This window comes from Condylostylus longicornis, unplaced genomic scaffold, assembly GCF_029603195.1.
Source record: "Condylostylus longicornis isolate FDR11 unplaced genomic scaffold, ASM2960319v2 ptg000211l, whole genome shotgun sequence".
In the NCBI taxonomy this organism is placed as follows: domain Eukaryota; kingdom Metazoa; phylum Arthropoda; class Insecta; order Diptera; family Dolichopodidae; genus Condylostylus; species Condylostylus longicornis.
The window spans coordinates 499226-526430 of NW_026578178.1; the positions used below are offsets into that span (position 1 = coordinate 499226).

General features: G+C 33.8%; 1 protein-coding gene across 2 annotated transcripts in view; it reads right to left on the minus strand.

Moving 5' to 3' along the window:
- The window catches only part of LOC129616450 (putative fatty acyl-CoA reductase CG8303), an 89764-nt gene that overhangs the window by 48809 nt on the left and 13750 nt on the right, over positions 1-27205 (minus strand). The window contains exons 1-6 of one of the 2 annotated variants that reach the window (XM_055532072.1): positions 14501-14637; positions 14218-14441; positions 7808-8050; positions 7242-7746; positions 6579-7020; positions 6264-6521 (exon numbers count right to left, since the gene is read on the minus strand). In XM_055532072.1, the coding sequence (XP_055388047.1) occupies positions 6264-6521; positions 6579-7020; positions 7242-7746; positions 7808-8050; positions 14218-14349 (1580 nt within the window). In that variant the 5' untranslated portion in view covers positions 14350-14441; positions 14501-14637. Of the gene's footprint in view, positions 1-6263; positions 6522-6578; positions 7021-7241; positions 7747-7807; positions 8051-14217; positions 14442-14500; positions 14638-27205 lie in introns of those variants that run through there. The other variant, XM_055532074.1, reaches the window with a different exon arrangement.

The window sequence follows — 27205 nt, forward strand, 5'->3', positions numbered from 1 at the left end:
ACGGAGGTAAAACTAAAAAATTAAACATCGGAACATGGAATGTTCAAAGCTTGTATGAGGCTGGTAAGATTGATAATGCAATGTTAGAAATGATGAGGCTGAACATCGATGTACTCGGTATTAGTGAAACGTGGTGGCCAGGTGCTGGAGAGTTCCGAAAGGGTGATGCAACAATTTACTATTCTGGTAATCAGAATAAAAACCATAGGAATGGAGTGGGTATAATTGTAAGAGGTACCGCCGCGAAATGTGTTTCTCTATTTATTCCTAAGTCTGACAGAGCGATGCTACTCAAAATCAATGCAAGACCTGTTAACATCAATCTAATTCAGGTATATGCACCAACAGCTGACAAAAGTGATGAAGATATTGAAGAATTCTACAACAACATAGATGAACTGCTGAAAATAACTAAGCCACACGAACTTAATGTCGTATTGGGTGACTTTAACGCCAAGGTTTGCTCTACTAAAGTAGAGGGAGTCATTGGCCCTTTTGGTTTGGGTGAAAGAAACGAAAGAGGAGATAGACTGGTTCAATTCTGCCAAGAATACAATATGAAAGTCACCAACACGTGGTTTAGATTACCCCCAAGAAGGCTATATACATGGAAGTCGCCACAAGATAGTAAACCATATATTGTCCGAAACCAAATAGATTTCATAATAGTTAACAAAAGATTTAGTTCCTTCGTTTCGAGGGTCTGCACTTACCCGGGTGCCGATTTGACGGCAGATCACAACCTTTTACTAGCTAATATTAAAACAAAGCTAGCGGTCTTTCGAAAAACCCCACAGAGACAGAAACTTAATGTAGCTGGATTGAAAGATGACTCGACAAATAATATAACATCCGTTGAAATCAATCGAAGGCTCAGTGAAATTGATTTGGAAACAGATGACATAAACAGCATCTGGACAGAAACCAAAATGGTTTTGAATCAAGTTGCAAAATCAAAGCTGGGTGTAAAACAACACGTCGCAAATAACAACTGGATGACAGGCGAAATAATAGAATTGATGGAAGAGAGACGAAAGTATAGAAATATCAATCCAGAAAAATATAAACAGTTAAATGCAGTCATCCAAAGAAAAATCAGGAATGCGAAGAGAGAATGGCTCAACCAGCAGTGTGATGAAATGGAAAGACTGCAACAAGCCCATGACGACTTCAACCTTCATAAAAAACTAAAAGAGGTATCTGGTATCTACAGGAAGAAAACTCCATCTCTCCTAGTGAACAACGAAAACAAGATGGTTCATGAAATGGACGCAAAAAAGCAAGTTTGGGAAGAATACATCAAAAATCTATTTTCAGACAACAACAGATCAATTTTACCTGATATAACAACAGAAAATCTAACAGGTCAACCAATCATGAAAAGGGAAATTGAACAAGCCATCAAGTTGGCCAAAGATAATAAATCTACGGGCCCTGATGAAGTCCCAGCTGAAATAATAGAACTAATAAATGAAGAAAACTTGGGAATATTAGTAAAGTTGTTCAATAAAATATATGACACAGGAGTATACCCCAATGATTGGCTAAAATCGACCTTCATCACCTTGCCAAAGAAAACCAACGCGAAAAAGTGTGCAGAATATAGGCTTATCAGTCTAATGAGCCATACCCTGAAAATATTTCTTAAAGTCATCCAGAACAGAATATATAAAAAATGTGAAACAGCCATGGGAAAGTCTCAATTTGGTTTCAGAGCAGGAATGGGCACACGTGAAGCTTTATTTTGTACAAAAGTTTTGGTAGAAAATTGTAAAGATGTGCAAAAGGATGTATTTATTTGCTTCATAGACTTTGAAAAGGCCTTTGACAGGGTACAGCACGATAAATTGATCGAAATCTTGCAAACCATTGACACCACTACTTTTTAATATCTATTCAGAGCACATATTTAAGGAAGCACTCAACGATGTAGATGAGGGTATCAAAGTAAACGGTATCAATATTAACAACATAAGATACGCTGATGATACAACTTTGATAGCAGGAAGCTTAGAGGGTTTGCAAACGTTGATAAATAAAGTAAACCACCACAGTAAGCAATTCGGTCTACTCATCAACATCGACCAAACAAAATATATGATAGTGAGTAGGAAAAACACATTCAACAATACAAATCTTACTATAGAAAACAAGACATTAGAAAGAGTGGCCAAGTTCAAATATCTTGGATGCTGGCTTAACGAAAATTGGGGCTCTTCAGATGAAATTAGATGCAGGATTGAAGTTGCTAGAGCCATGTTCTTTAAATACAAAAAAGTGCTTTGCAACCATGATCTCAATTTAACACTGAAAGTCAGATTCATAAAATGTTACATATGGTCAGTGTTGTTGTATGCAATGGAAGTATGGACTCTGAAAGTGGATGATATGAATAGAATTGAAGCTTTCGAGATGTGGTTATACCGAAGAATTCTGAAAATTCCTTGGACAGATAAAGTGCCCAATGTTGAAGTGCTGAGAAGAGTCAACAGAAAGCGTGAATTACTTACAACCATCAAGCGCCGAAAAACAGCATACTTGGGACATATTATGAGAAATGAGAAGTATCACCAACTACAACTGATAATACAGGGCAAAATCCATGGAAAAAGAGGAATTGGTAGAAAATAAATATCGTGGCTCAGAAATATTAGAAATTGGACAGGCTTAAGAAATATAACGGAATTGATGACATCAGCAAAAGACAGAACAACGTTTAAAGGAATAATAAACAACATTGCATAAGTCAAGTAGATGGCCAACATTCGAAATCGAATAGGCAGAAGAAGAAGAAGAATTTTACTTTAAGTAAATTTGAAACCAATATCATGGGAAAATTATGAATTGTATAAAGGCATAAAATTGCTTACTAGTCTATCTCTGTGGGTTTATAAAATAATTAATTTTAAGTAGTATAATTTTTGTGTAAATAGGTCAGATTTTTAATAAATAAATTAATTAACTTTAAACCAAGCAACAAGAAGTTTTTCAATTAAACCATATAACACCGCCCCTAAATGATTTTTTGAAAATACCCCTACGTGTAAAAGTTTAATGCAATAAAATAACATTTTTTATTTACAAAGAAATACGGTGCATAAATCAGACATAATATCTAAAAATTATACACATACTCGTAGCCAAAAATGAAAGCATAGAGATTTAAAGCAAACACTTAAATAACTAAAATTATATTCATAGGAAACTTAGAAACTAAAAGAAGTAAAAAAGAAAAAAAGATGAAAAAAAGAAAAAAGCAGTAATATATACATATGAACTAATAAGTTTATAACTATTTATAATAAAAGTATAAAAGTATCATATTAAGCTATGATGTTAGAAATTAGCTTGCATAATGTGTCACGCTGTTTCCTATGATTTTCTCTTCTCAATGATGAAGGGAGAGTATTGAAAAGGATGGTGGTTCTGGCAAATAATGATAGGTGCCTTCGACGGGTAGAATGCCAAGGAATTTCGTACATCGGTGATTTGGTCGATCTACCTTTTCTAATTTTAGAAGATAATAGTAAGTTAAGCCGGGTAACAACCTTCAATTACCCTATTGAAAAATTTTATGTAACGAAAATTTAAAAAGTTGTCAAAACTGCACTCAAGAAGAAGAGTATTTTTGTCAAAGATTTTATTGAATTTCCCCCTGTTTATAGCAAATCTAGTGCAAGCATTAAGGACTCCGTTAAACTTGATAAATTTATAAAGAACCACTGAGGAAAATACAGCATCGCAGTAGAAAAAGTGAAGAAATATAAGAGAATTCACTAGTCTTATTTTAGTTTCCTGCAAGAAGACCGAAGAAAGTTGTCGAAGGATTCGTAAGTTTATGTATTCCTTGGGTAATATAAAGTTTATATGGTTGTGTTAATCAGACTTGCTGTTGAAAATCACCCCTAGGTTTCTAACCTTCGCTGAAAATAAATAACAGCACCATTAACAGTAATAAATTAATTGGGCAGTTCCAAAAATTAATTTATATACAATATTTATACTACCAAAAGTAAATAAAAATTACCCCATAAAAAGTAGTAACATTTTGTAAAAAATTGTCACGAAGCATCTTGGGGGGGTAGGTAAAATTCTTGCCTTTCCTAGGAACCTACTGGTAAAACCATATTTAATGTCCTTTGTCCCATGTCTCTAGCCCTTCTAGAAGTACCCATACTTTTTGACACCACAGAAGTGTTATATATATTTAATGTAAAATAGAATGGTTTTTAAAGATTTATACAAAATATGGATAAAACAAAGAATTAGAAAGGTCAATTCAAGATACTGTCGTTTTTTTTTAAGATTTTTGTTTTATTACCGACCGTATTGTGTAAACAATAGGTAGGTTATGTGATGGCAACAAATTTTGCATATCGAGTTTTCGGTAGGAACGTACTTCTCCATAGTAGGGAAGTGTAAATAAACTATTTTTAGCAACCTGTCGGTCTGTCGGTCTGTCGGTCTGTCGGTCTGTCGGTCTGTCGGTCTGTCGGTCTGTCGGTCTGTGTGTGCACGCGTGTATCTCAAGTTCGGCTGAACCGATTTTGATGAAATTTTATATGTAAGTTTATTTCCACCATGGCACGGATTTTGGTATATATCAGGCCTCGGGAACTGCACTTTTTAGCGGGCCTGTTTTACATTTTTGAGCATATTGAAGAACATATTCAACCGATTTACTTGAAATTTCATATATAAGTTTTGCTCTACCGGCGATAAAACCTCCTAACTTTTGGAAGAAATCAGGCGTCAGCAACTGGACGTTTACTACGGGCCAAATATACATTTTTGTGTATATAAAGAGAAATAATCAACCGATTTCATTGAAATTTAATATTTGAATTCCTTGTATTAAAACAATGAACATGTAAATTTTTTGGAAAGATCAGGGCTCGAAAACTGATCTGCGGGCCGATTTTACATTTTTCACCATATCTACGGAACGAATTGATGGAGTTTCTTGAAATTTGATATTTGAGTTCTGATTGTTACCGAAACTAAATGGCGAGCGTTTCAGGGAATTCGGGTAGCACAAAGCGAAACTCTACTAAGAGCCAAATTTACATTTTTCTAGGTATGTTAACTATAAGCTTACTAATGTCCTAAAAATTGGAAAGAAGTATTTAAAAGACATTTTTATAATATTCTGTAACACTTTCACTTAACTAGACAATACACATTGCGGTCGGTTATGTGCTGACCACATCAGATTTTTTTTTTATATATAATAGCTAAATATTGTTTTAAAAGTTTTTTTAATTTTTTTCATCCCCACAATTTTGTGTGAAGGTTTTAGAAACTTGTTAAACAAAATTGAAACTTATTGTAAATTTTTTTTGTTACAGAATTCTGGCCACATCCCTGTGCTTTAAAAACCTGTTCATTTGAAGCTCATACTTTTTTCGGAAGGAAAGTTATAAGTAAAAAAGCTTGGCAAGTAAAAATCTCGTAAAACTTCGTTAAAATCTCTGTATCTTGGAAACCTTTGGGTTTTGACAACTACTTGCGAACAAAAATTTTACCCATTTTTGATGCCCTAAACAATGATATATAATATTGTAAATTTGCTACGGTATAAAAAAAAACAAACAAAAGAAAAAATGGCAAGCTTTCCAACTGAAATTCTCATATTTAGGCCACTAATCAAAAACAGTGTAACTCGACAACAGTAGGTCTGGCATGAAGCGTTAATATTATTTGTTCTATCAAGCTCTATCAAGTAGGAAAAAAAAATACGAACAACAAAATTTTGGTATAACAACTGTTATGGATATTTTTTATTTTGACCTTCTTCAAAACGTTTAGGGCAGACTTCCCACATGAACAATTTTTTTATAAATTACTTCAAGAGGGCTTTCACCCCAGTGGCTTTCACCATCTTGTGTATTAATAAACCATTCTACAGTAATAAATACTTTAATGACCAATACTTTAATGGTGGACGTCATATATTTTGCAAGGTGACATAAATACATTTTCAATATATAAAATAATACTTTAAATTAAAATTGTCCACCGATTTTGAGATTGCACGCCGAAATAGGAAAAATGCTAAATATGATGAAACCTTTAACTAAGGACACAAAAAGTTTTGAACATATAATGCCAAAAACTAAACTGTTCGATAAAATTCTTAAAGTATTATTTACATCGCAATTTGTAACTGGTAGGTAGTTAAAAGGCATGTTCAAACAATACATAAAAATACACTTTGATGTATTTATTGTGTTATATATAAACTTATAAAAAATTAAACTCACAATTTCCAATAAAGCTTATGCCATTCTGTGGTGTCTTTTGACTCCTTAAAGTAAAACTGTCTCACACCAATCAAACAGCCATCCATAAATTCAGACCAATCAAAATGACTGCAATCGAATGTATAACGCTTTTGATCATTTTCGTTCATAGTCGCCATTATTCTTAGAGCATTTTTTAAAGAGTAGCGAAAATCTTTATTTAAAAAGTAATCAAAATGCTTCGATCCTTTGTCAAACACTTGCATGTATTCTAGAACTCTAAAAAGCAAACAAATTCAGAGTTTGGTTTGTTTAAAATATTCTTGCATAACTTACGTATGGTGTGTCATTCCACAGTTGAATAATTTTTCAGGTATATAGTAAAGTAGTGATGGTAAAATTTGAAACAAATAAAAGAATAAAGCATAACGCCAGCCTGTTCTTAGTTCTGTGTGAGGTTTCCATACAAAGTAATCCGTTGGATGCCTTTCAACACTTTCGTTTAATATTTCGGCGAATTGTTGCAAATTTAATGGGTTAACTTCTCCTGAAGTACAATGCACTACTTCCGGCTTTTTCAGTTTTCTAGTACCAACATACCATGCCATTGTCATTACCGAATTTATTACATAGTCACAAGGTATTATATCAACTGGCGCACTGGGTATGCCACTCATAGTTCGAAAAACTCCCTTCACAAAACCAGCTAAAAATCCTAAATGACCACTATTGGCATTGCCAACCCATCCCCTAATGGGATGTTTCCAGGTGCCATATACTGAAATGTAAAATTGATTACGCAATTTACTTATTGTTGTATATTTTATTACAACTAAATGGGCCTGATAAAATCCAAAAGATATAAAGGCCAATAAAAAAACCTTTAAATAATAATTTTAACCAAGTTTTTCAATTCCTAAGTAAATATTATATAAATTAACCATAACTTACTAAAACTGGTTTTTTATTAAATACGTTTCATGTCAATTAGATACCTACCGATAGACGGTCTAACAATAGCCGCTGGTAGTCCTGGCATTTCAGATATCATCAAATTTTCTGCCAAATTTTTCGTGAATGTATAAGTGTTTGGATGATCTCGTAAAATTCCTCTTAATTTTTCAGATGAAAAATTTTCCCAAACTTTGTCATCTTCGCCCATTTTTATCATTTCATAGGGATCCCAAAATGACTTATATACACATTCATCTTTCAAACCACGAGTATTGCTATTGCAAAAAGCTGTCGATAAATATATATAAGCTGATAAAGTTTTTAACCGCTTGGCAAATTCAATTGTTCTTAAGGTTCCCGTTAAATTAGTTTTAATTGAAGTTCGTAGTGGGGAACTGAATCTAATTGTTGCTGCACTGTGAAATATAATGTTTACTTTGCTAAGTAATTCGGTTAACAACTCGTCTTTGAACCCAAAATTGGGTTCACTCAATTCGCCAACAATTGGCACTACTTTAGCTAAAGTTTTTTTATTGTGATGATCGAAAATCTAAAACGTAAAAAAGTTTAAATCCTAAATTGATAACTTTGCAATAACGCTGTGTACTAACTGGCTTTGACAACATACGATTGATCCGTTCCTGCGGATCGAAACCTCTTTTACCTCTGACTAGTACATAAATTATTCCAACATCTTCATGTGCACTCAATAATGCTTCAATTAACACTGTTCCTAGAAAACCTGTACCACCAGTTATGAACATGTTTTTTTTTGCAAAAAATTGTGACACAGAAATTTGGTTACTTTGGTTTTCTGCAACTTCTTTTTCGGTTATTATTGCCATCTTTTCACCCTATTGCATTGAAAAAATACAATTAATATGCATGATAAAAATATAAGCATAAATATAAAAATATAAGACTAAATTATTATAGGAAAATTTCAAATTGACGAGGTATGGGAGATAGGAAAGTTCATTCAAGTTTCAGAAAAGGCCATTTACAAGACCGTGATCAAAATCATAGTATAACTATAACTAACGGTAAAATCACAAGTTACGTATAATTAGTAAATGTATACCTATGTGTAAAGAATTTTAAAAATAAAACTGCAGTTAAAACTTTTTTGTGAATAACAACTGAATACTAATTTAGTGTAAGTTATTCTATTAATACTTGTAAACGAATAATAAGTAGTTAATAGCAGTTAATAAAGGTAAAAATAAATTGTATTGTTAAGGTGGTATTTTATTAAACCATTGATCATTTTCGTTTACTTAAATTGAATTAGTTTAACACATTAAATTTTTAAATTAATTTAACAACTGAACTGCATAACATTTAATTAACTATTTTAAACTAAATTAATATGGTTTTTCGGTTGTTATAATGTACATAATTACATACGTTTATAAGAAAATTCATAAAATATGGATATTGCTTTTAATTTTGATTTTCTATTAGACTAATATAAATAATATAAAAATAATTTCTTTATTCGAATTAACATTGCTTCAACACTCGCTGCCCTTCATCAATGATGAAACATGTTGTTGCAGTTAACTTATTGGAGGCAGATTGCTATCAAACAAATCTGCGAAGCAATAAAGTTGCTTAAATCGAATACAATAAGGCCCCAGGGTTTGACTAAGTTACTAAGGAGATTGCCACTATGACATCCCTATTGGAACCCATCTTGTCGTGGTGGCGGTGCTTAACTAGAATCAATGAATTTGAGCGGTTCAACCATGCCAATAACGTCGAGAGGGAGATCCGAAAACTAAGAGGGTCCAATACACTTAATGGAAATGTCGTCCAAGAAGGAAGTACTGCGGATAAATACAAGTGTCATCTGGTATACTGACGACTACTTAGCCCCAGGAAGGGTTAAATCGCCAGTGAAACTGAGCTTCGAGGTGGAAATTGGCCAAGGCCAATTTGAAGATCCCCAAGGAAAACGAATAACGGCCACCGAATGGAACACGGACGAGGGGATGCGAATTTTATCAGTCTTCATCGTTCACATGGATTCTGTGTGAGAACGCCTGTAAGATTAGCTTGAAGTCCAACTCATGAGAGGTCAGTAGGGAGAGGTCCTGCTCTAGTTTTGGGATAGGAAGGTGATGCTAACAACAGCATCATTAGTACGACTGAACCTGATTCTTTAGTAGGGATGGAAGGATCAGCCTTGAAAATTGTTGAGGAAGGCTTCGGCAGAATCAACCCTTTTACAGGTACAGAATCCAGGAACTGGTGGCGGGATGTCAGAAGCAAGCTCCGGAGCGCAAGGAGTGGGCTTCAGCGACTGTCGATGAAGGATCCAACAGAATTTAGTTCCTGGGAAAAGGAGCAGATAATAGAGGCTAAGGCTATCGTCGACTCGAAGGTGATTCAAAGGGTCGCCAAACAGCCAAGGTTAGAGCCAAAGCGCCAGGAGGACGTTGCTTTGGGCCCTTCGAGTACCGATGCGCTTACGGGGGCTAAGAAGAGGAAGGCTCTTTGCAGATTTGGATTTGCATGTCGTTCGTCTCTGGCGAAAAGGTATTGAGGCTCCTGGCTGCGCAGAACCGGACCCTGGATGCGGAAGACTTAACCGGACTAAAGGAGATAATGGGGAAGGAACGAGGCCAACACTTTTTGTTGAGCATTAACCGGGGCTCACTCTCGCATATTGAACAGAATGCGGGAAAGGCCACGTTCAGTTCACGTTCAGCTGAGGTTTGTGTGAAGTGGTGGAAGCAACGATGATGCAGGTGATGGCCTGTGGTAATATTATAGAGCATATAAGCGCTAATAACATGGGAAAGGTAGGGTACAAGGTCTGAGACTATTCCTTGAACCTCAAAACTGTAGCAAGTGAAATAAGTTCACGTATTTTGGTAAAGAATGATCTAAAACTATATCTTTTGAACACTTTCAGTGATGACGATACGAAGGCTGTGAGGTAAGAAAGAAGGAAGACCGATAGGCCTCTTTAATCCTACATAAACCCCCTGGTTTCATCCTACATGCCTTATGAGAGTGAGGATCCGCCGCTGGAAAAATTAAGGGGAGCCATTGTGGCCTTTTAGGAATCCTACAAGGGCCAACTGGGTGAGATACGCGGAGAGACCCTCATTGTGATCTAGTGAAATTAATGAATGTAGAAGAATAGTGAGGTGGCTGCAAAATGCCGCAAAAAGGAGCAACAGTCCATCCAGGTGGAATGCTTACAAGAAAGGACTGAGGTTCTATAAATATGCTATGAGGAAGGCAAAGAGGAAATCCTGGACCGTAAACGATTTGACAAGATTAAGGAACTGGTGACGCCAACCTACATTAAGCAGCGAAGGTTTTGGTCGGCGCGCGCTTCGGTCTGCAGAACCGGAGTTGCGTGACCGAAGAACAATTATTGGAACTGCGGGGCTTGGCGGGGGCTTTGATTACGAGAGCTGCAATCAAATAGGCTGTTGAGCCTTTTGCTCCTTACAAGGCACCTGGACCGCATGGAGTTCGCCCGATTTATGTTACAGAGTACACCCGAATCATCATCAAATGGTTGGTGGTAACAGCTGCTTATGTCCGGGTTATTTGCCTAAGGAATGGGGAGAAACGAGCGCTGTTTTCATACCGAAACCTGGAAGAAGTGAGTATTTTGAGGCTAAAGATTTTATCCAATAAGTCTAGCCTTGTTCGTGCACAAAACTATGCAGACCCGAGTTAGACATGCTATGACTAGCGGGAATCTTTCGTGCAAGCAACAACCGTACAGGAGAGGAAGCTCTGTGGAGACTTCGTTACACGCGATGGTGTCACAGATAGAAACGTCGTTGCAATATAAGGAGTATGCATTGGCGGCTTTTGTGGACATAGAGTTTGCTTTTAACAACGTCAGTATTGAGGGAATTGTGCACTGGATAGGAAAACTGTTGCTTTCTAGAATGGTGACTACTGCCTAGGACTCTAGTAAGACTAAGGTAAGAGTATCCAGGGCACGCTGCGGGGCGGCGTTTTGTCGCCATGTCTTTGGGCAATGATTTTGATGCGGCTGTGTTGCGCTTAGCTGAGAGCGCGCGCTACTCCGGTGTGGCGCTGGATAGCAAGCTATCTTGGGGCAAAAATACGGAGGAGAGAGCAAACAGTCCTACTTCTGCGACCTTTGTTTGTAGATCACACTGATTTTATACATGTGACTTATTTTGACGTATGAGGTGCTGGTATGGTGGCCGGCGATGTGCCGATCTGGGGAGCTCAAGAGGCTTAAAGAGTTACAGAGGTTGGCATGAGTGACAGGGCACTCAGGGTTGACGCCAACCAAGATGTCTTACTTGAGATGGATATGGTGGATGAATGGGTGAAGAATGTGACCGGTAAGAGGGCTTTGATACTTCATGCGGCAGGCTTTTTAAAGCCAGAACGTCAGGTGTCTACGGTATGGACGTCAGGGGAACTGATTATTCGATTCCGGTGGTCGACTTTCCTCTGGGGTACGATATAGTGATTCCGGAGAAGGAGTATTGGAGGTAGGCTCCCGATGCCTACACTGGTTCTAAGACATTCAGTGGGACCGAAGCGGGAATATTCTATGAGGAAATGTGGTTGAAGCTACCTGTTAGGCTGCCAGACTTCAATAGTTTGCGGTGCCAGGTATAGGTGTTTGCGGTGGCCAGGGCCGCCAAGATGGCGTTCACGAACGGTGTGTCGGCTGGGGCAATCACCATTTACCTGAATAGCAGAGCGGCTCTTCGGACACTGAGTTCCTGCACCGTCAAACCTTGAGTTGGCGAGATCAGGGGCGGCGCTCTAGGACACTAAAAGAAGGGGAGGCTTCCTTTGGTGTGGCGGGCGGAATTGTGCAAAAACAACAGTCCTATGGCCAAAAGAGTAGTGCAAGAACGAGGAAGCTGCTGGCTCTGAGCGAGGAGGATCTCAGGATTGCGTAGGAATCCTGATGGGACAATCTTTATTGGGAAAGATGGGTAGGGACTTGACAATTGAGATAATTGAGAAAATAAGGAACTGCGACTTTCGATTATTTTTAACTTAAAATGATTTATTCCACCAGATAATTGAGAAAATAAGGAATTGCGACTTTCGATTATTTTTAACTTAAAATGATTTATTACACCATACAATGAAAATAAATTATTTCATTCTTTTAATATAATTAAATCATAATTTTTTTAATATTATTGCATTGACAGCAATAAAAGCAAATATCGAATAAATAGACTTTTAAATTTAAGAATTAATGAAAAATTAGTATCCGAAAGATAAATTTTTTATGCAACGTTATTATAATAAAAATTTGTTGTCTTATAATTCTAATGACATTTTAAAAATAAATATACAGCTATATAAAAAATAAATTAGCAAAAAATATTCCAACATATTTACGCTTCCAGTGCACGACTGCGTGCCCGAGTGTAATAAAACAAAATGTTGTTTTATTAATGCATAACACATTTTGTTAGGAAATCCAAATGTTTATAATTTGCAAGGGTTTTCAATAATTGGTACATCTGGGAATAAAAATATTTTGTTATACTTTTTATTACACATTTCCGTGAGATGAAAATTTCTTCGATTTTCAAATATTTATTATATTTTTGTTATTTCGAAGGAAGTATTTTTGACAAAGACAGTTATTTATTGTTATTTTTAAATGTGCTAATTTGGAAATTGTTAAATAATGTAAAAATTTTTCAACATAAATTTTATTCACGCTTAATAAATGTATGTTAAAAATTTTGAAACTTGCTAGGAGAACTGAAATGATTGTAGCGGATGTTAGAGGTATTGCATTATATTTGAAATTAACATGACGGATTGAAAGTGTTTTAAAACATAGAAATTATAGAAAAACATAGTTATTTGGCATTATCTCAGAAATTATTGGAGCTATAATGTAGAGATTTCGTAAAAACAAGTGGGTTTTTGGGACATTTATGAATGATAAAAATGGTGGAAATTTCTTGACTCCTTGCGAAAGCTGAAATATAACTTCAATAGCAGTTTGGCCATATCTTAAAAAATAGTGAAAATACAGTATTGAAAATTTGCATACGGCGGTAATACGGCAACTTAAACTTATAATCTGTCCCACAGTCAGTTATGGCATATATAATAAGAAATTTTTACGGGTATTCCAGAGTTGACCGTATTTTTTCTTGTTCAAAATGTTTTTTTAGCCGGTCTACGTCATAGTGAAATTGGTGAATTTGTTGTATTGTATATGTCTGATAGACTAAATTCTAATAGGTAATTTTTTTCTGATAGACAAAAATCATTATTGAAGTCATCTCGATTCAAATACGTTCAGCAAACACTCCAACAGAACTTTTCATTACGAAAAAATTCTTTAGGAAATCCATTAGAAAATGAAGAGAGGAAACCAGATGACGTATCGGAAACATCAATAGTACATAACCAGGAGTTCCCATGGCAAAAAATACTTATTCCGAAAAGAATTTGATCGCCAGAAGACACACAGCCTGCAAAGGTCTCTAAAAGAAACAAAAGAGCAACTCAACCAAAACAGACCATAGCCGTAAAGGCAACATCTATGAGGAATGAAAATAGGTATGAAATTCTAGGAGAAGATGGCGATAGTGATGCAAGTGAAACAATTGAGCGCAAAAATGAAAAAATAAAAAAGATAAAAATTTCTAAACCACCACCAATTATCCTTTACGGAATAGAAGATCCTACGAAGTACATAGTTACAAAAGAAGATTATACCTATAAAGTATAATCTAATTTAATTTCCAAAATTTCAATCGGAATCATTCGTGAAAAAGGATTGATTGGACATACATTCACTAGAAAAGATGAAAGATGTCCAAAAATAGTAATAAAACACTTACATTCTTCAACACCTCATGAAGAAATTACCAAAGCAATTGAAAACACTGGTAACACAGTAAAAGGACAGATTGTCTGCCCCCGAAAAAGATGTACTAAAGAGCCACTTAACACCTTCTTTGTTAATATTGAACCCCATCACAACAATAAATTGGTGAAAGATATCAAATATATTTACCATCAAAGTGTGAAAATTGAAGATCCAAGAAGAAAAACTACTATTGTTTAATGCGTTAGATGTCAACAATATGGACACACTAAAAGTAATTGTATGACACCACATAGATGTGTAAAATGTGCCAGCCCTCATAAAACCACGGAATGCCTGAAAACTAAAGATACTCCAGCTAAGTGCTACCTTTGTCTATACAACCTTCCCGCAAATTACAAAGGATGCTCGATCTACAAAGAGATCCTAAATAGAAAAACACAAAAAGATAGTGTACAAAGGAGTAACTTACCTAAAGCAAAAATTGCTAAGCCAAGAAACGATGAAACTCATATAGAAGAAAATGGTAACCAAATGCCGCCTAAAATGCAGACAACACAAAAAATGTGATGTTGCCAATATTCCAAAATATAGCTACACAAATTAACTCAAACGAACTTTCTTTCGACGGCAGCAAGTCGTAGCCAAACCAAAATTTAAACTTTTTAGTTGTCAAACAAACTGAAAAAATAGATCAATTAATGCCACAGATCGTTGTATTAATATATTTAATTACAACACTTGTAAGCAAATTACAATGACGCAAAATTTTAGAATTGCCATCTGGATCATAAATGGGCTATGTCCAAATAAAGACGAATTAGAAATTATATTAAAAAATAACAAAATCGATATCATACTCATCTCAGAAACACATCTTAAAAAAGGAAAAAATTTCAAACTCGATGGCTATGAAGTTTATTACACAAACCACCCAGACGGTACTTCACATGGTTGAAGTGCTATAATAATTAAAAAAAGAATTGAACATTACCCCCATAGCAAATTCAAGAAGGAGTATCTACAAGCGACTACAATAACAATTGTCCACAAGTATAGTTCAGTTAATGTAAGTGCGGTATACTTGCCACCCCGACATGCGGTTAATGAAGATAAATTTGCTAGGATAATGAAGATAATGTGCTTACTTTAACACCCTAGGTAGTAGATTTATATGTGGCGGGCATTGGAACAGTAAACATGTGTCTTTGGGCTCAAGATTAACAACTATGAAAGGCCGTGAGCTAAGAAAGTGTATTGACAAATATAAACTTGATACCCTGTCAACTAGAGAGCCAACTTATTGGCCATCGGATCCGAAAAAAACGCCAGATTTATTGAACTTCTTTGTTCATAAAGAAAACCCTTATCCATTCAGTCATATTGAGTTCTGTTTCGACGGTAGTTCTGATCACACACCAGTAATCGGTACGTTTAGCTCAACATTAATAAACAAATCACCGCAAATGAGGACATACAATCATAAGACAGACCGGAATTGTTTTAGAAAATATTTGAATGAACGCGTAGATCTAAACATATCTCTAAGAACAAATTCGGATGTCGATGATGCAGCTATATACATCACAAATATGATTCAAGAAGTTGGATGGCGCTCCACACCTAATCTATACCCAGAAAAAAAATGTAATAATTCCGATTGAAATAAGAAATAAAATATCAAAAAAAAAAGTCTCAGAAGACGCTGGCATACAATAGGTCCTCAAAGTAGCTCAAAGCAAAAGTTTCATCTCAGAATACACAAACAAAACATTTAATGAAAATATATCTAGTCTGCCAGCAACTAAAACAAATAACTACTAATTTTGGAAAGTAACTAAGAATATTAAACGACCGCAGCAAACAATACCACCATTAAGAACTGCAGCCGGTGGATGGGCCAAAAGTCCTACCGAAAAGGCAGAAGTATTTGCAGAGTATCTTTACAAAGTATTTCAACCTAAAGGCTCACCTGGTTAAACCATATTAAATGCAAAAAGAAAGAATGTTCTCTACAATGGAAATCCTTATACTGGCTGGTCGGAAGAAGTTCAGTTTTATCGCTAAATAATAAACTTCTTGTATACAATCAAATACTTAAACCAATTTGGACTTTTGGAATAGAATTGTGGGGCTCTGCTAGCAATTCCAATGTTGAAATATTACAAAAACATCAAAATATGGTACTAAGAGCAATTGCGAATTCTCCTTAGTTCACTAAAAACACAGAAATACATGAATATTTCAAAATGCCTTCTATAAAAGATGAAATACGAAGTCACTGCAGAAAATATAAAACAAAATTAGAAAATCAATTAGCCAAAAAACTGACAGACACAAGTCTAAAACGATGGCAAATACTTAATCGAGATAACAGAAACTAAACTGTGAAGTAAAAATGTAATTTTGTAAAACATGTAAAGATTTAAATTGTAATTAAAGATGGCAGATCAATTGGACGCTATCTTACATGTGATATATTTTAACATTAACATAACATTTAATTATAACTAGAATAAGTCGATTGTAAATAGAAAATATAACAATAAAAAAAAAAAATGTCTGATAGACTTCTTTTTGTTAAAGTTTATTTTCCTGATTTTCATAGAAATTGTTCTAGTATGGAAAAATAATGTCTTGTTGCGAGTTAATGTATATGGTGATATTTTTACTTTGGTTAGAAATTTCGTAGCTTATCATAATATTTTGTATGTCATATTCTGCTATTAAATTCGCATTTGTTTTGGTTAGTACGTCTAATTTACATTTGATTTCTATTTCTTCATTGTAGTCCATGGTGCCAGATATATATTTAAGTCCCGTCCCTAAAATATTAATGAGATAACGCTTCTGTTTTTGATGCGGTCTTATATTATTTATTTTTTGTTCTAGTAAATTGTAGTTGTATAGAAGTGTACTGTACTTTAAGTTTGTTTGGTCTTTTATTGAGAGGATATTTTTGTAGATTTAGTTTCTTGTGTTTATGTACTCAATAATTTTAATAGCATGTAAAATTTTTCTATAATTTTTTATGATTTTTACGTCCTCTAACTTTATCGTTATTAAGTCATTATTTTCATTTAGATTTTCTAGTTTTATTGATTGGTAATGTGCTTGAGACAGTTGTAGAAGCACAAGCGGTAGGTGCCTGCAGCATCTTGCCCCGAAGAAAAATTAGGTTTACTTTTGTCTCTTGTTCTTTTATTTTTTTGTTTTTGATAGGTGACTTAATATTTTAAAATTTCTTTTTCTTTTTAAAGTAGGTCTTATACTATTTCATATCGAATTATGTCTTTTACGTGGTCGTTATCGATTTTTTTGATTTCGATCTCTCTAAGTTTTGAGTGGTTTTTACCTCTCAAAATTTAAAAAGATCTTTGACTTGCGTGAGTTCTTGGTTCTATTTCTATTCTTTGTCTGTTTTTGTTTAGAGAGTTTATAGACTTTTCGTTTTTTTCAGTATTCTATTTTGGATTTCTACGTAATGTGCGTCCGTAATTTTGCCTTTTAGGAAATCAATTGGTTTGACACTTGTGGTCGAATAAATTGTGTTGTTATAGGCGTCATAAAAATGCAGCCTCTCGATCTTGTAGTTACTTGTGCAGTAGGTTTCAGTTTATCGGTCATTTAAAAATTTCTTAAATGGGAAGACTTTCATCCCCAACTCGTTATCAACGACCGGCTATTGAAGGGTTTATTTTAATATTGCTCTGTTAAATTGCAGCCAAGTGTGTGACTTTAATTTAATTAAAAAACCGTCAATGTGAACTATTTGATCGGAAACTAAATGTGTTGCTGTAACTTTAAGCTTTGGTTTCGGAGGACTTCTAACTCAATTTCTCAATGTTACAAATTTCATACTTATTCATGAACTGCGATATCCTATCATAAAGTTTTGAATGATAATAATTTATATGCATCTCTTTAAAAATATTCATAGTTCCTCTATGTTGTGTCTGAGATGCTTCTCTTCTATCAACTTGACTAGGTTTTCTTCGTCGGTAACGTCTTGTAGCATTCTATTACAATGTACTTATAATTTTTGATTTAAAGAAAATGTTTCTTGTGGACAATTCGGAGCGTTTTGAGAAAATTTGGGTCTTCTACATATATTGCGTTCAATAATTTCGTTAAAATGCTGTTGAAATAGGGTTGTTGCAATTTCTCTGTCTAATTTTTCTCTACTTATAATTTTCCTACACATACTAAGAATTTCAAAATTTTTTATTTTTAGAGGTTCTAAATTGGATTTATGATTATTTGCCTTTTAAATACATTTAATGTAGATTAACTTGTATGGGAATTGGTCTCGTTAATGTCCTCGGTTAAATTTATGTCTATACGTGATAGTGTGTCAGTGTTTCCGTTCTGTACACCTTTTTTATACTTAATCCCATAATCGAATTCCGACAGTTTTAAACAGCACCTTTCAACCTTTGAATTTGGTGCATTTATCGAAAGAGGTAATTATTATGGCTTGTGGTTTGTTTTTGTAATGAATATACGTACAAATATAAATGGGTGAAAGTATTATATAAAAGTTCTTTTTCGATCGTGCTCATACAGCGTATCGTTTTCGTAACATACCAAATGCCCCTCTTGAGGGAGTACGGCGTCCAAAGCGTACTCAACAATATTTTTAGCAATTCAAAGCTGGGCTTATGTTCCGGGTCATTAACATTAATTTTAGAATTTCTTTTAAGATATTTTGTATTGGGATTGGCTATTTTGGAATAATCCTTTATAAATTTCCTATAAGAGCCCGTCGATCCAAGAGACTGCTTTAATTTTTTCGGAGTCTTTGTATTGTAAACTCCCTAATGTACTTTATTTACTGTACATTTCGGGTTCGACGTTATCTTCTCCAAAGTAGTAATATGCCCTACGTACTCTGTCTCTTTTCTAAAGAATTCTGACTTGTCCAGCTGTATCATTAAATTCACTTCTTTCAGTCTTTTGAAATTTTAGTCAAAGAATCTTATACGTTCTTTAAGTGAAGAAGAAAAAATTATATTGTCACCCATTTGTAGAAGACAGATTTTGTTAATGTAATTTCTCAAAATAAAATTTATTAATATACGAAAAGTTGCTAGAGTTGTTTTCAGCCGAATGGCACACGTGCGAACCTATAGTGCTCGTCTTCGACACTAAAAGCCATCTCATGGACTTCCTTTTCATTAATTTCTATTTGATGATTCCTTTAGCAAGATCCAGAGTCGTGAGAATCCAGATTTCCGAGTATGTCATTTATGCTGCATAGTTATCAATATTGAAATTTGCCTTAACTTTGTAATTTTCTACACTACAAAATCCTTCACAAAGAGTCACGATGTTGTCTAAGTTTTAGACAATTATCGGAATTAGTAATTTGCGATTCCATTTTATTTTTAAGTTATAACTAAAATTCTCCAGTTCGTGACAGAAATGTAATTTTATGTTCCTATGTTTTATAAAAAAAAAGTTTTTTTTTTCATTCTATTGTCGTTTGTAGTGGTGATATAATGTTGTTTCCTATTATTACGCCGTAAGTTTTATGGAAGGGAAATTCATAAAATTCTACTTTTATTTTTGGGTCTCCGGGTTCCTTAAATAATAGATAGTTTCTTTTTTTAGTTACTTTAATTTTTTCATGAACCGTTTGTAATAAGATGCTTCTGTCCCCCGCAATCTATAATAAACTTCAAATGCCTTGTATTACCGTCATCAATTATATAGGAAAGGTCGTTGTCGAGGATGTTAAATGAAAATTTTGACTATGTGAGGTTCCTCTATTTGCTTATTCTGTTGGACTTCGTTAAGATTAATGTCCATTGATTTTGATGGTGGATTTGAGTTTGTATGAGGTCTTATTAAAAAGCATTTTGAGGTAAATTTGATGATTGACTTCTTTGCATTTGGTAATTTTGTTGGCTTTTTTTTGACTTGGCGAAAATTTCTATTGCGTGAGTTACGTTAATTACTATGGCCGTTATTTCTTTCACCACAACCATAACTGTTTGGCGTATTTCTGTTATAATTTAATAAAGTTATTTCTTTTGATTTAATTGTTGGATATTCCTATTGTTATTTTTATTAGCGTTTGAAGTCTGATTCCAAGGGTTTAAGTTATAATTATTTCTAAAATTATTTTTGTTCTTACAAGTTCCATTACCATTGTCATAATTTCCATATACGTACAATATATCCATTGCTCCTTTAAAGTTTTAGGACTTCTAAAGTAGAGAATAAATCTCATAGGTTGTGAGGTCCTATTATTAAAGATGCCTACAGTTGGGTTTTTATTATTTTTTATGGCACCTTCCATTGCGTTGATTCGGTCCCAAAGCGAAAGTCTTATCCTTACGTTAGACCTTCTCAAGGCTGTCTCTATGTCATTACAAAATTTTACACAGCTTGTTCTATAGTTTATGCCACATAGTGCGTCGATGAACTCCTCTTAGCTAACGTATTTCGATCCCCAAAGTTATCAACTAATGTTTCTTTAATCTCTAACCAACTAGTAACGTGAATGTTTATATCAACCAATTCCATTTCCCGCCCTTTTAAGTTAGATTTTTCTGAATCAGAGACTGAATCAAGTCGTCATAAAAGCGGGTGTATTTTGTCCAAAAAATTTATCAAGTTTTGTAGGCAACTAACGAATACCTTAAAGTAATGTAATTTTTCTATATATTTTAATGGATCAATAATGAGAGTGAGAGGGGCAGTTGAATGTCATATTTTTTATGATTGAAAACAAAAAGATATTTATTTCGATTTTTGAAAAATCACACTATTTTTCATAAACTATGTTAAAATTTTTTTTGCAAAATTTTATTTATAATTTTTAAATGTATTTATAGAATTGATTTCAAAGGTAAACTTAACTTTTGCTGAAATAATTTTGTTAAAATTCTGTTTTGTTTTTAGCACTCTTCCAAAAAAGTTTTTGGAAAAAAGTTCTTATTAGTTTCACTCTGTTCGTCCGTCCGCCCTTCCGTCCGTCTGCCCGTGTGCCTGTTTACAAAACTTCTATACCCTTGCAGATAGAAACCTGAAATTTTATACGTACATAGATCTTTACTAGAAACAAGTTTTCGTGGAACAAAATTTTTACCTATCTCCCTTAAAAGTTTTTCCTTCCCGAAAAACCCTAAAAATACCATTTTTTAACTATTTATTGCAGTGAAACCATAAGCACACGCGGTATACTATAGTTAAACTTTAAAAAAATAAAATGGCCGTTAATCGTTGTTAAATTTACAGTTATCTAAAACCCGTTTTTCCCAAATTTTTGGTATCGTTTTTCTTCTAGACCCCAGGTTGTGAGGGCCTGAAATTTTATCAGCTTTTAGACATTAACAAATAATTCATTTCGTTGGAAGAAATTTTTTTTCCACCTCCACCCCGTCTCAAGCTATTTGGCACCTTATATTAACAAAATCGCAAATTAGATGACATTAAAAAATATAATTATTTTTCTTAACTTACACAATTAACTCTTAAAATCGAGCATTATTCTAACCCCTCTTAAAATTTATTTTTGCTTTATTTGAAAGAGTGCATAAACCGTTCATCCTAAATATATGCAATCCTAGAAATGGTTTCGTATATGAATGAAGATGATTTTAATAGTGTGGTAGGTATACATAGATTGTTGTTCAAAGCAGTATTTTCACTTGTTGAAGGGAAAAGTGCTACAATACAAGCCATTGGTTTGACCCCACTTTTTTTTTAATTTTTGTAATTTTTTCTTTTAGATATTTTATATATTTTCTCAAGCTTTTTTTTAGAAATTTTTGTAAGTTAATAAAATTTTTGTAAAATTTCCTAATTCCTTTAGTTTTTATACCCTGCACTTCGTGAAGGGTATATTAACTTTGGTATGGAGTTTGTAACTACTTGAAGGAGTCATCTGCGGTATGGACATATATATATATTCTTGCTCAGCGTAAAATTCTGCGTCGATTTAGACATGTCCGTCCGTCCGTCCGTCCGTCCGTCCGTCCGTCCGATCGCACGATAACTCAAAAACGAATAATGCTATCGACACCAAACTTTCACAAGTTTTTTCTTTTGTGCCAAGGACGAACCCTATTGTTATTGGACTAATTCGGACAACGGGTTCGGTTAGCTGCCATACAACTCAAAGAGTTTATTTTAAATATTTCGAAAACTAATAAAGCTATAAATGTAAAATTTTGTATACATGTGTCCAATTATATTCTACACATGCTCCAAAAATTATAATGGAATAGCTGTACCGGTTCGTGTGGCTGCCATACAACTCCAACAGCAAATTTTTTATATTCGTCAAAATAATAAACCCAGATTCATGAAACTTGGCAGTCATGTGTCCAATTATAGGTCAAATATATTTCTGAAGTTTTAGAAGAATTGCTTGACAGGTCCTGGTACCTGCCATACAACTCCAGAAGCTAATTTTAAGTATTTGGAAAAATAATAAAGGCAGATTCATGAAACTTGGCAGTTGTGTGTCCGATTGTAGATTAGATATATTTGTGAAGTTTTAGTGGAATTGCTTGACAGGTTCGGGTACTTGCCATACAACTCCAAAAGCTTATTTTAAATATTTGGAAAAATAATAAAGTCAGATTCATGAAACTGGGCAGTTGTATGTCGAGTTATAGGTCAAATATATTTCTGAAGTTTTAGTGAGATTGCTTGGCAGGTTCGAGTAGCTCCCATACAAGTCTAAAAGCTTATTCTTAATATTTGGAAAAATAATAAAGTCGGATTCATGAGACTTGGCAGTCGTATGTAAAATTATAGGTCAGACATACTTCTAAAGTTTTGGTGGGATTGCTTGGCAGGTTCGAGTAGCTCCCATACAAGTCTAAAAGATTATTCTTAATATTTGGAAAAATAATAAAGTCAGATTCATGAAACTTGGCAGTGGTGTGTCCGATTATAGATCAGATATATTTGTGAAGTTTTAGTGGAATTGCTTGACAGGTTCGGGTACTTGCCATACAACTCCAAAAGCTTATTTTAAATATTTGGAAAAATAATAAAGTCAGGTTCATGAAACTTGGCAGTCGGATGTCCAATTATAAGTCAGACATATCCGTGAAGTTTTTATAGAATGACTTCACGGGTTCGAGTAATTGCTACACAATAACGAAAGGTGCAGGGTATAATTCAATCGGTTTATACCGACTGAAACGTTTTTACTTGTTTAAATTTCAAAATATATAATTGTTATTAATTATGTGTATGTAAGTCTGTATACACATTAGAGTTTAATTTACTTGAATAGAACAGTTGTTTAGTTGATTAAAATTTATTGATGAATAGAAGATTGATTAGTTGATCTACAGATTTTAGTTGCTGAGTTAGTTTTCTGCATCAAAATTTCACTTTTGTTGATTGATAAGTTGATTATTAAAAGTTATATGTTTTGGTTTTGTTGTTGTAATTTTTGTGCTTTTATTTAGTAAGCACTGATAGTTTTAATATTTTTGGTTTTTTTTTGTTAATGATTTTAGAGTAATATAATTTAAGATTAATTATGTAGATATATAATTTATGTACGTAGCATTGATAGCATATTTATATTTTTTTAATTTTATTTTAATATATTGAACTATAACACTCATGGTGTTGGTAATTTAAAATAACACTTTTTTTCTTTTTTTGATGTTAGAAATTTTTGTTAGCACTATGTAATAGTTCTTATTAATACCTCCAGTGCAAAAAGGATGAATTGTATATTTGGAGTAAAAAAATATTAATTTAGTGAACGATTAATATTTAACAAATCATTTGAAAGCCTACTAGTTCATTGCAAACTTAGTAATAAAATATACCAACATATTATTTAATAACATGAGGTAATGTTATTAAATAAATATGAACGAAATATTTTCATAAATTTTTTAAATGCATAGAAATATCATTGTATTATGTTTGTATGTATTAATTTGTAAAATTACATACATATATATTTTTGGCGAAATGACATTTCTGAAGAACCATTTTTTTTGTTGTTTTTTTAAGAAAAATTATGATTTTTGCCTATCTTCATTTCGAGTTTTCTATACGAAAAGTTGACTAAAACCTAAAAATTTATACTTACATGAAATTTGGAGTTCTCTGAACTACATATCAAAAATTTAAATTTTAACTTAAAATTTTAACTATAATTTTCTTCCGCGTACTGCCATGTCAGACATAAATGAGAGAATTCAAAGTAAATAATACAGTGAAAAAAAAAATTTAGTGCTATATTTTTTAGTCTAGAATACACGACTTAAAATAAAGTTAATTAAAATTTTATTAGATTTTAATTTAAGTTTGTAATAATTTGATTTTAAGTTTTATAATTATGAAAGTGCTTTTAAAATTTTATATATATAAAAACAAATATAATAAAAAAATTAAAAAGAAACTTGTATAAGTTCTAAAGTTTCTGATGCGGTAGTTTAGATAAATTATCGAACTAGCCTTACTAACAATCAAGGTATATCTATTAATAAGTAGTTCGACTAGTTCCATTCTGTTAGTTTTCGTTTACATTGTGCTTCCAAATTCTTAAAATATTCCATTTTTATTTAGAAATAGATGGTAATAAGAGTTGTGTTGGCAAGAAAGAATCAAAGTAACAATTTAAGCTAACATAGTAAAAACGCAGCTTGAGTTTCGAGCTGATTTCACGCGAAACCGCAATGTAGACGAGGCATAAAAAATAAGTAATTTATAAAAAAAATGCCTATTACCGATGCTCGTGTATGTATGTAAGTTAAGATACTATGATACACGCGGATAACATCAGACGCTGAGATCAGCACAATTTTCATTAGAATATTGTTTAGTAATTTACCTGTGAAAACTTTATTTTTATAATTCCCACAATAACGGCCTAACAAGCATTTTTAACTTTATAATTTAGTCTTAACTTTATAATTGTAATATTTCGCTTAATAATCAATTATTTGTTATAAATATGTTCAAAAATAGTAATTAAGTTCAGTTCAGTTGTTATTATCATTAAATACATTAACTCAATAAAACGGACATCAGTTAGAAAAATATTTTTTTATAAGAAATCGAACTATAATTTCTGAAATGGTGCCCATGTAGCAGGGACCTGGAACTACAGAACCTTATCACTGTGGGAACATAACGAGTTAGCTGCAGATCACATAAAGAAAGTGATACCAATCGTACCGCAGTAGGCCTACCGAAATTGTCAACGCTCTAGGCTAAAAAGGATCACTACGACGTATCCAACGAAAACCAATGCGAAGCGTTCTACTCCTGACGTGAGTTCAAGTAAAACCAAGAATAAAAATTCTTCATTAAACTTATACGAGTGACTAAAAACAATTTTCGAGCTAAAAAATAGCCAATCATTATTCACAAAAAATAAATATGGAGAAAAAAATCGAAGAAATACAAAATGCAATGAGAGAGATGACTGGGGTTTTCAACGCCCAACTCAACATGATCAAAGGAGCTGCAAGTGTTCGATGGAAACCCGACGCAGTACGTATCATGGTTTCATAGCTTCGAAAACATACTGGCAGATGACGGAATCGTAAATCATAGACCAATATATAGAGCATCCACCAGAAAATGCGAGGCAATGCGAATGGTGCTTTAACATCGCACAATATTTTTGACAACAGCTGAGATGAAATAAAGGCATGTTTGTCCCTTCATTATGCTGATAGACGAGATGTGAGGACACTGCTACACCAACTATCTAGTATAACTCAGAAGAAACTCGCAATTGACGAATTCTATCGACACATTACAAGCTCTAAACGAAACATATCGGAACACTGCCCTAGATGTGTTCATAAGAGGGCTAAACGGAGATTTATCAAGAATGCTCATTATTCTGCGACCTCAATCCTTACCAGAAGCGTATTCTTCATGCTTCGAAATCCAAAATGCCAGCGTACGTAGCATACCGATACACAGTAAGGGGTCAACCAATAGAGTGGTAGCTCCAATTAATGCACTTTCGAGGAAAAAATCGTCGTTCAACGAACCACAGCTCTTATTACCAAGAGCCATACAATTGCAATAGATACGAATTCATGGGTACGAAGAAGCACTAGCCAGACCAAGCCAATCGAAATCGCCTGTCCCGATGAAAGTTGATCACTTGATACAAACAAAACAGGTGGACTATTCAAACCGGCCCAGTCAAAATTTCTAACGACCAAGCGACACAAGTTACATAAATCGTAAGCAGCAGAGATTTTATAACTTAGAAACTTCAGAAAATGCAGCACAGTATGAAGAACAATTAAGAGCCAATTACGAACACGACTCAGAGAAATCAGAATGCGAAGAAGAAGGCAAATTAAATTTTATACTTCCAGCCTCTTGAGCATTCGTATACAACACAGCTGACAACAAAATGATCAAGTTTCTTGTAGACTTTGGGGCAAACAAAAATTTTATAAAACCAGAACACGCCAAGAAACAAAAGCCCACAGTACGCCCATTTACTATACGATCAGCTGGAGGAGATATTACTATCACACAAAAAGTCAGAGCAAGTGTCTTCAAACCATACGGCAAAAACACGAAATTAGACTTATTCGTGCTACCATTTGAGGGCATCGTCGGCGATGATACTCTGAAACAACTGGAGGCAATCATCAATCGCAAGGAAAACGTGTTGAAAATATTACCGAACATTACGATACCGTTAAGAGGCAGGAAATCGATTAAAGTCAACAATATCGAAACAAGAATGGATCATCTAAACGAAGAATCCAGAAACAAAGTCATCAGCCTTCTTAGCAAGTTCCAAAAACTCTTCGGTCCTCTCAACGATCAAGAAGCTATCGAAACTCAAGTTCGAGCAGTAATCAAAACCTCGACTAGTGAACCAATCTATTGAAAAATTTACACATATCCAGTAAACATGAGGAATGAGGTAAACAACCAAATTCAGAATCTGTTAGAGAATGGAATCATCAGGCCTTCAAAAAGTCCATACAACGCATCCACCAGATCAAGATGAAGGTTGAAAATATAATGAAAACCGAGTTCTCCACATTAAATGGTAAATTTGAATTTTTGCGCCTACCCCTTGGGCTCAAAAATGCACCCTCGATCTTCCAAAGAATGATCGACGACGTATTAAAAGAATATATTGGAAAAATATGCTATGTGTACATCGATGATGTGATAATATTCGGAAGATAGACTGAGG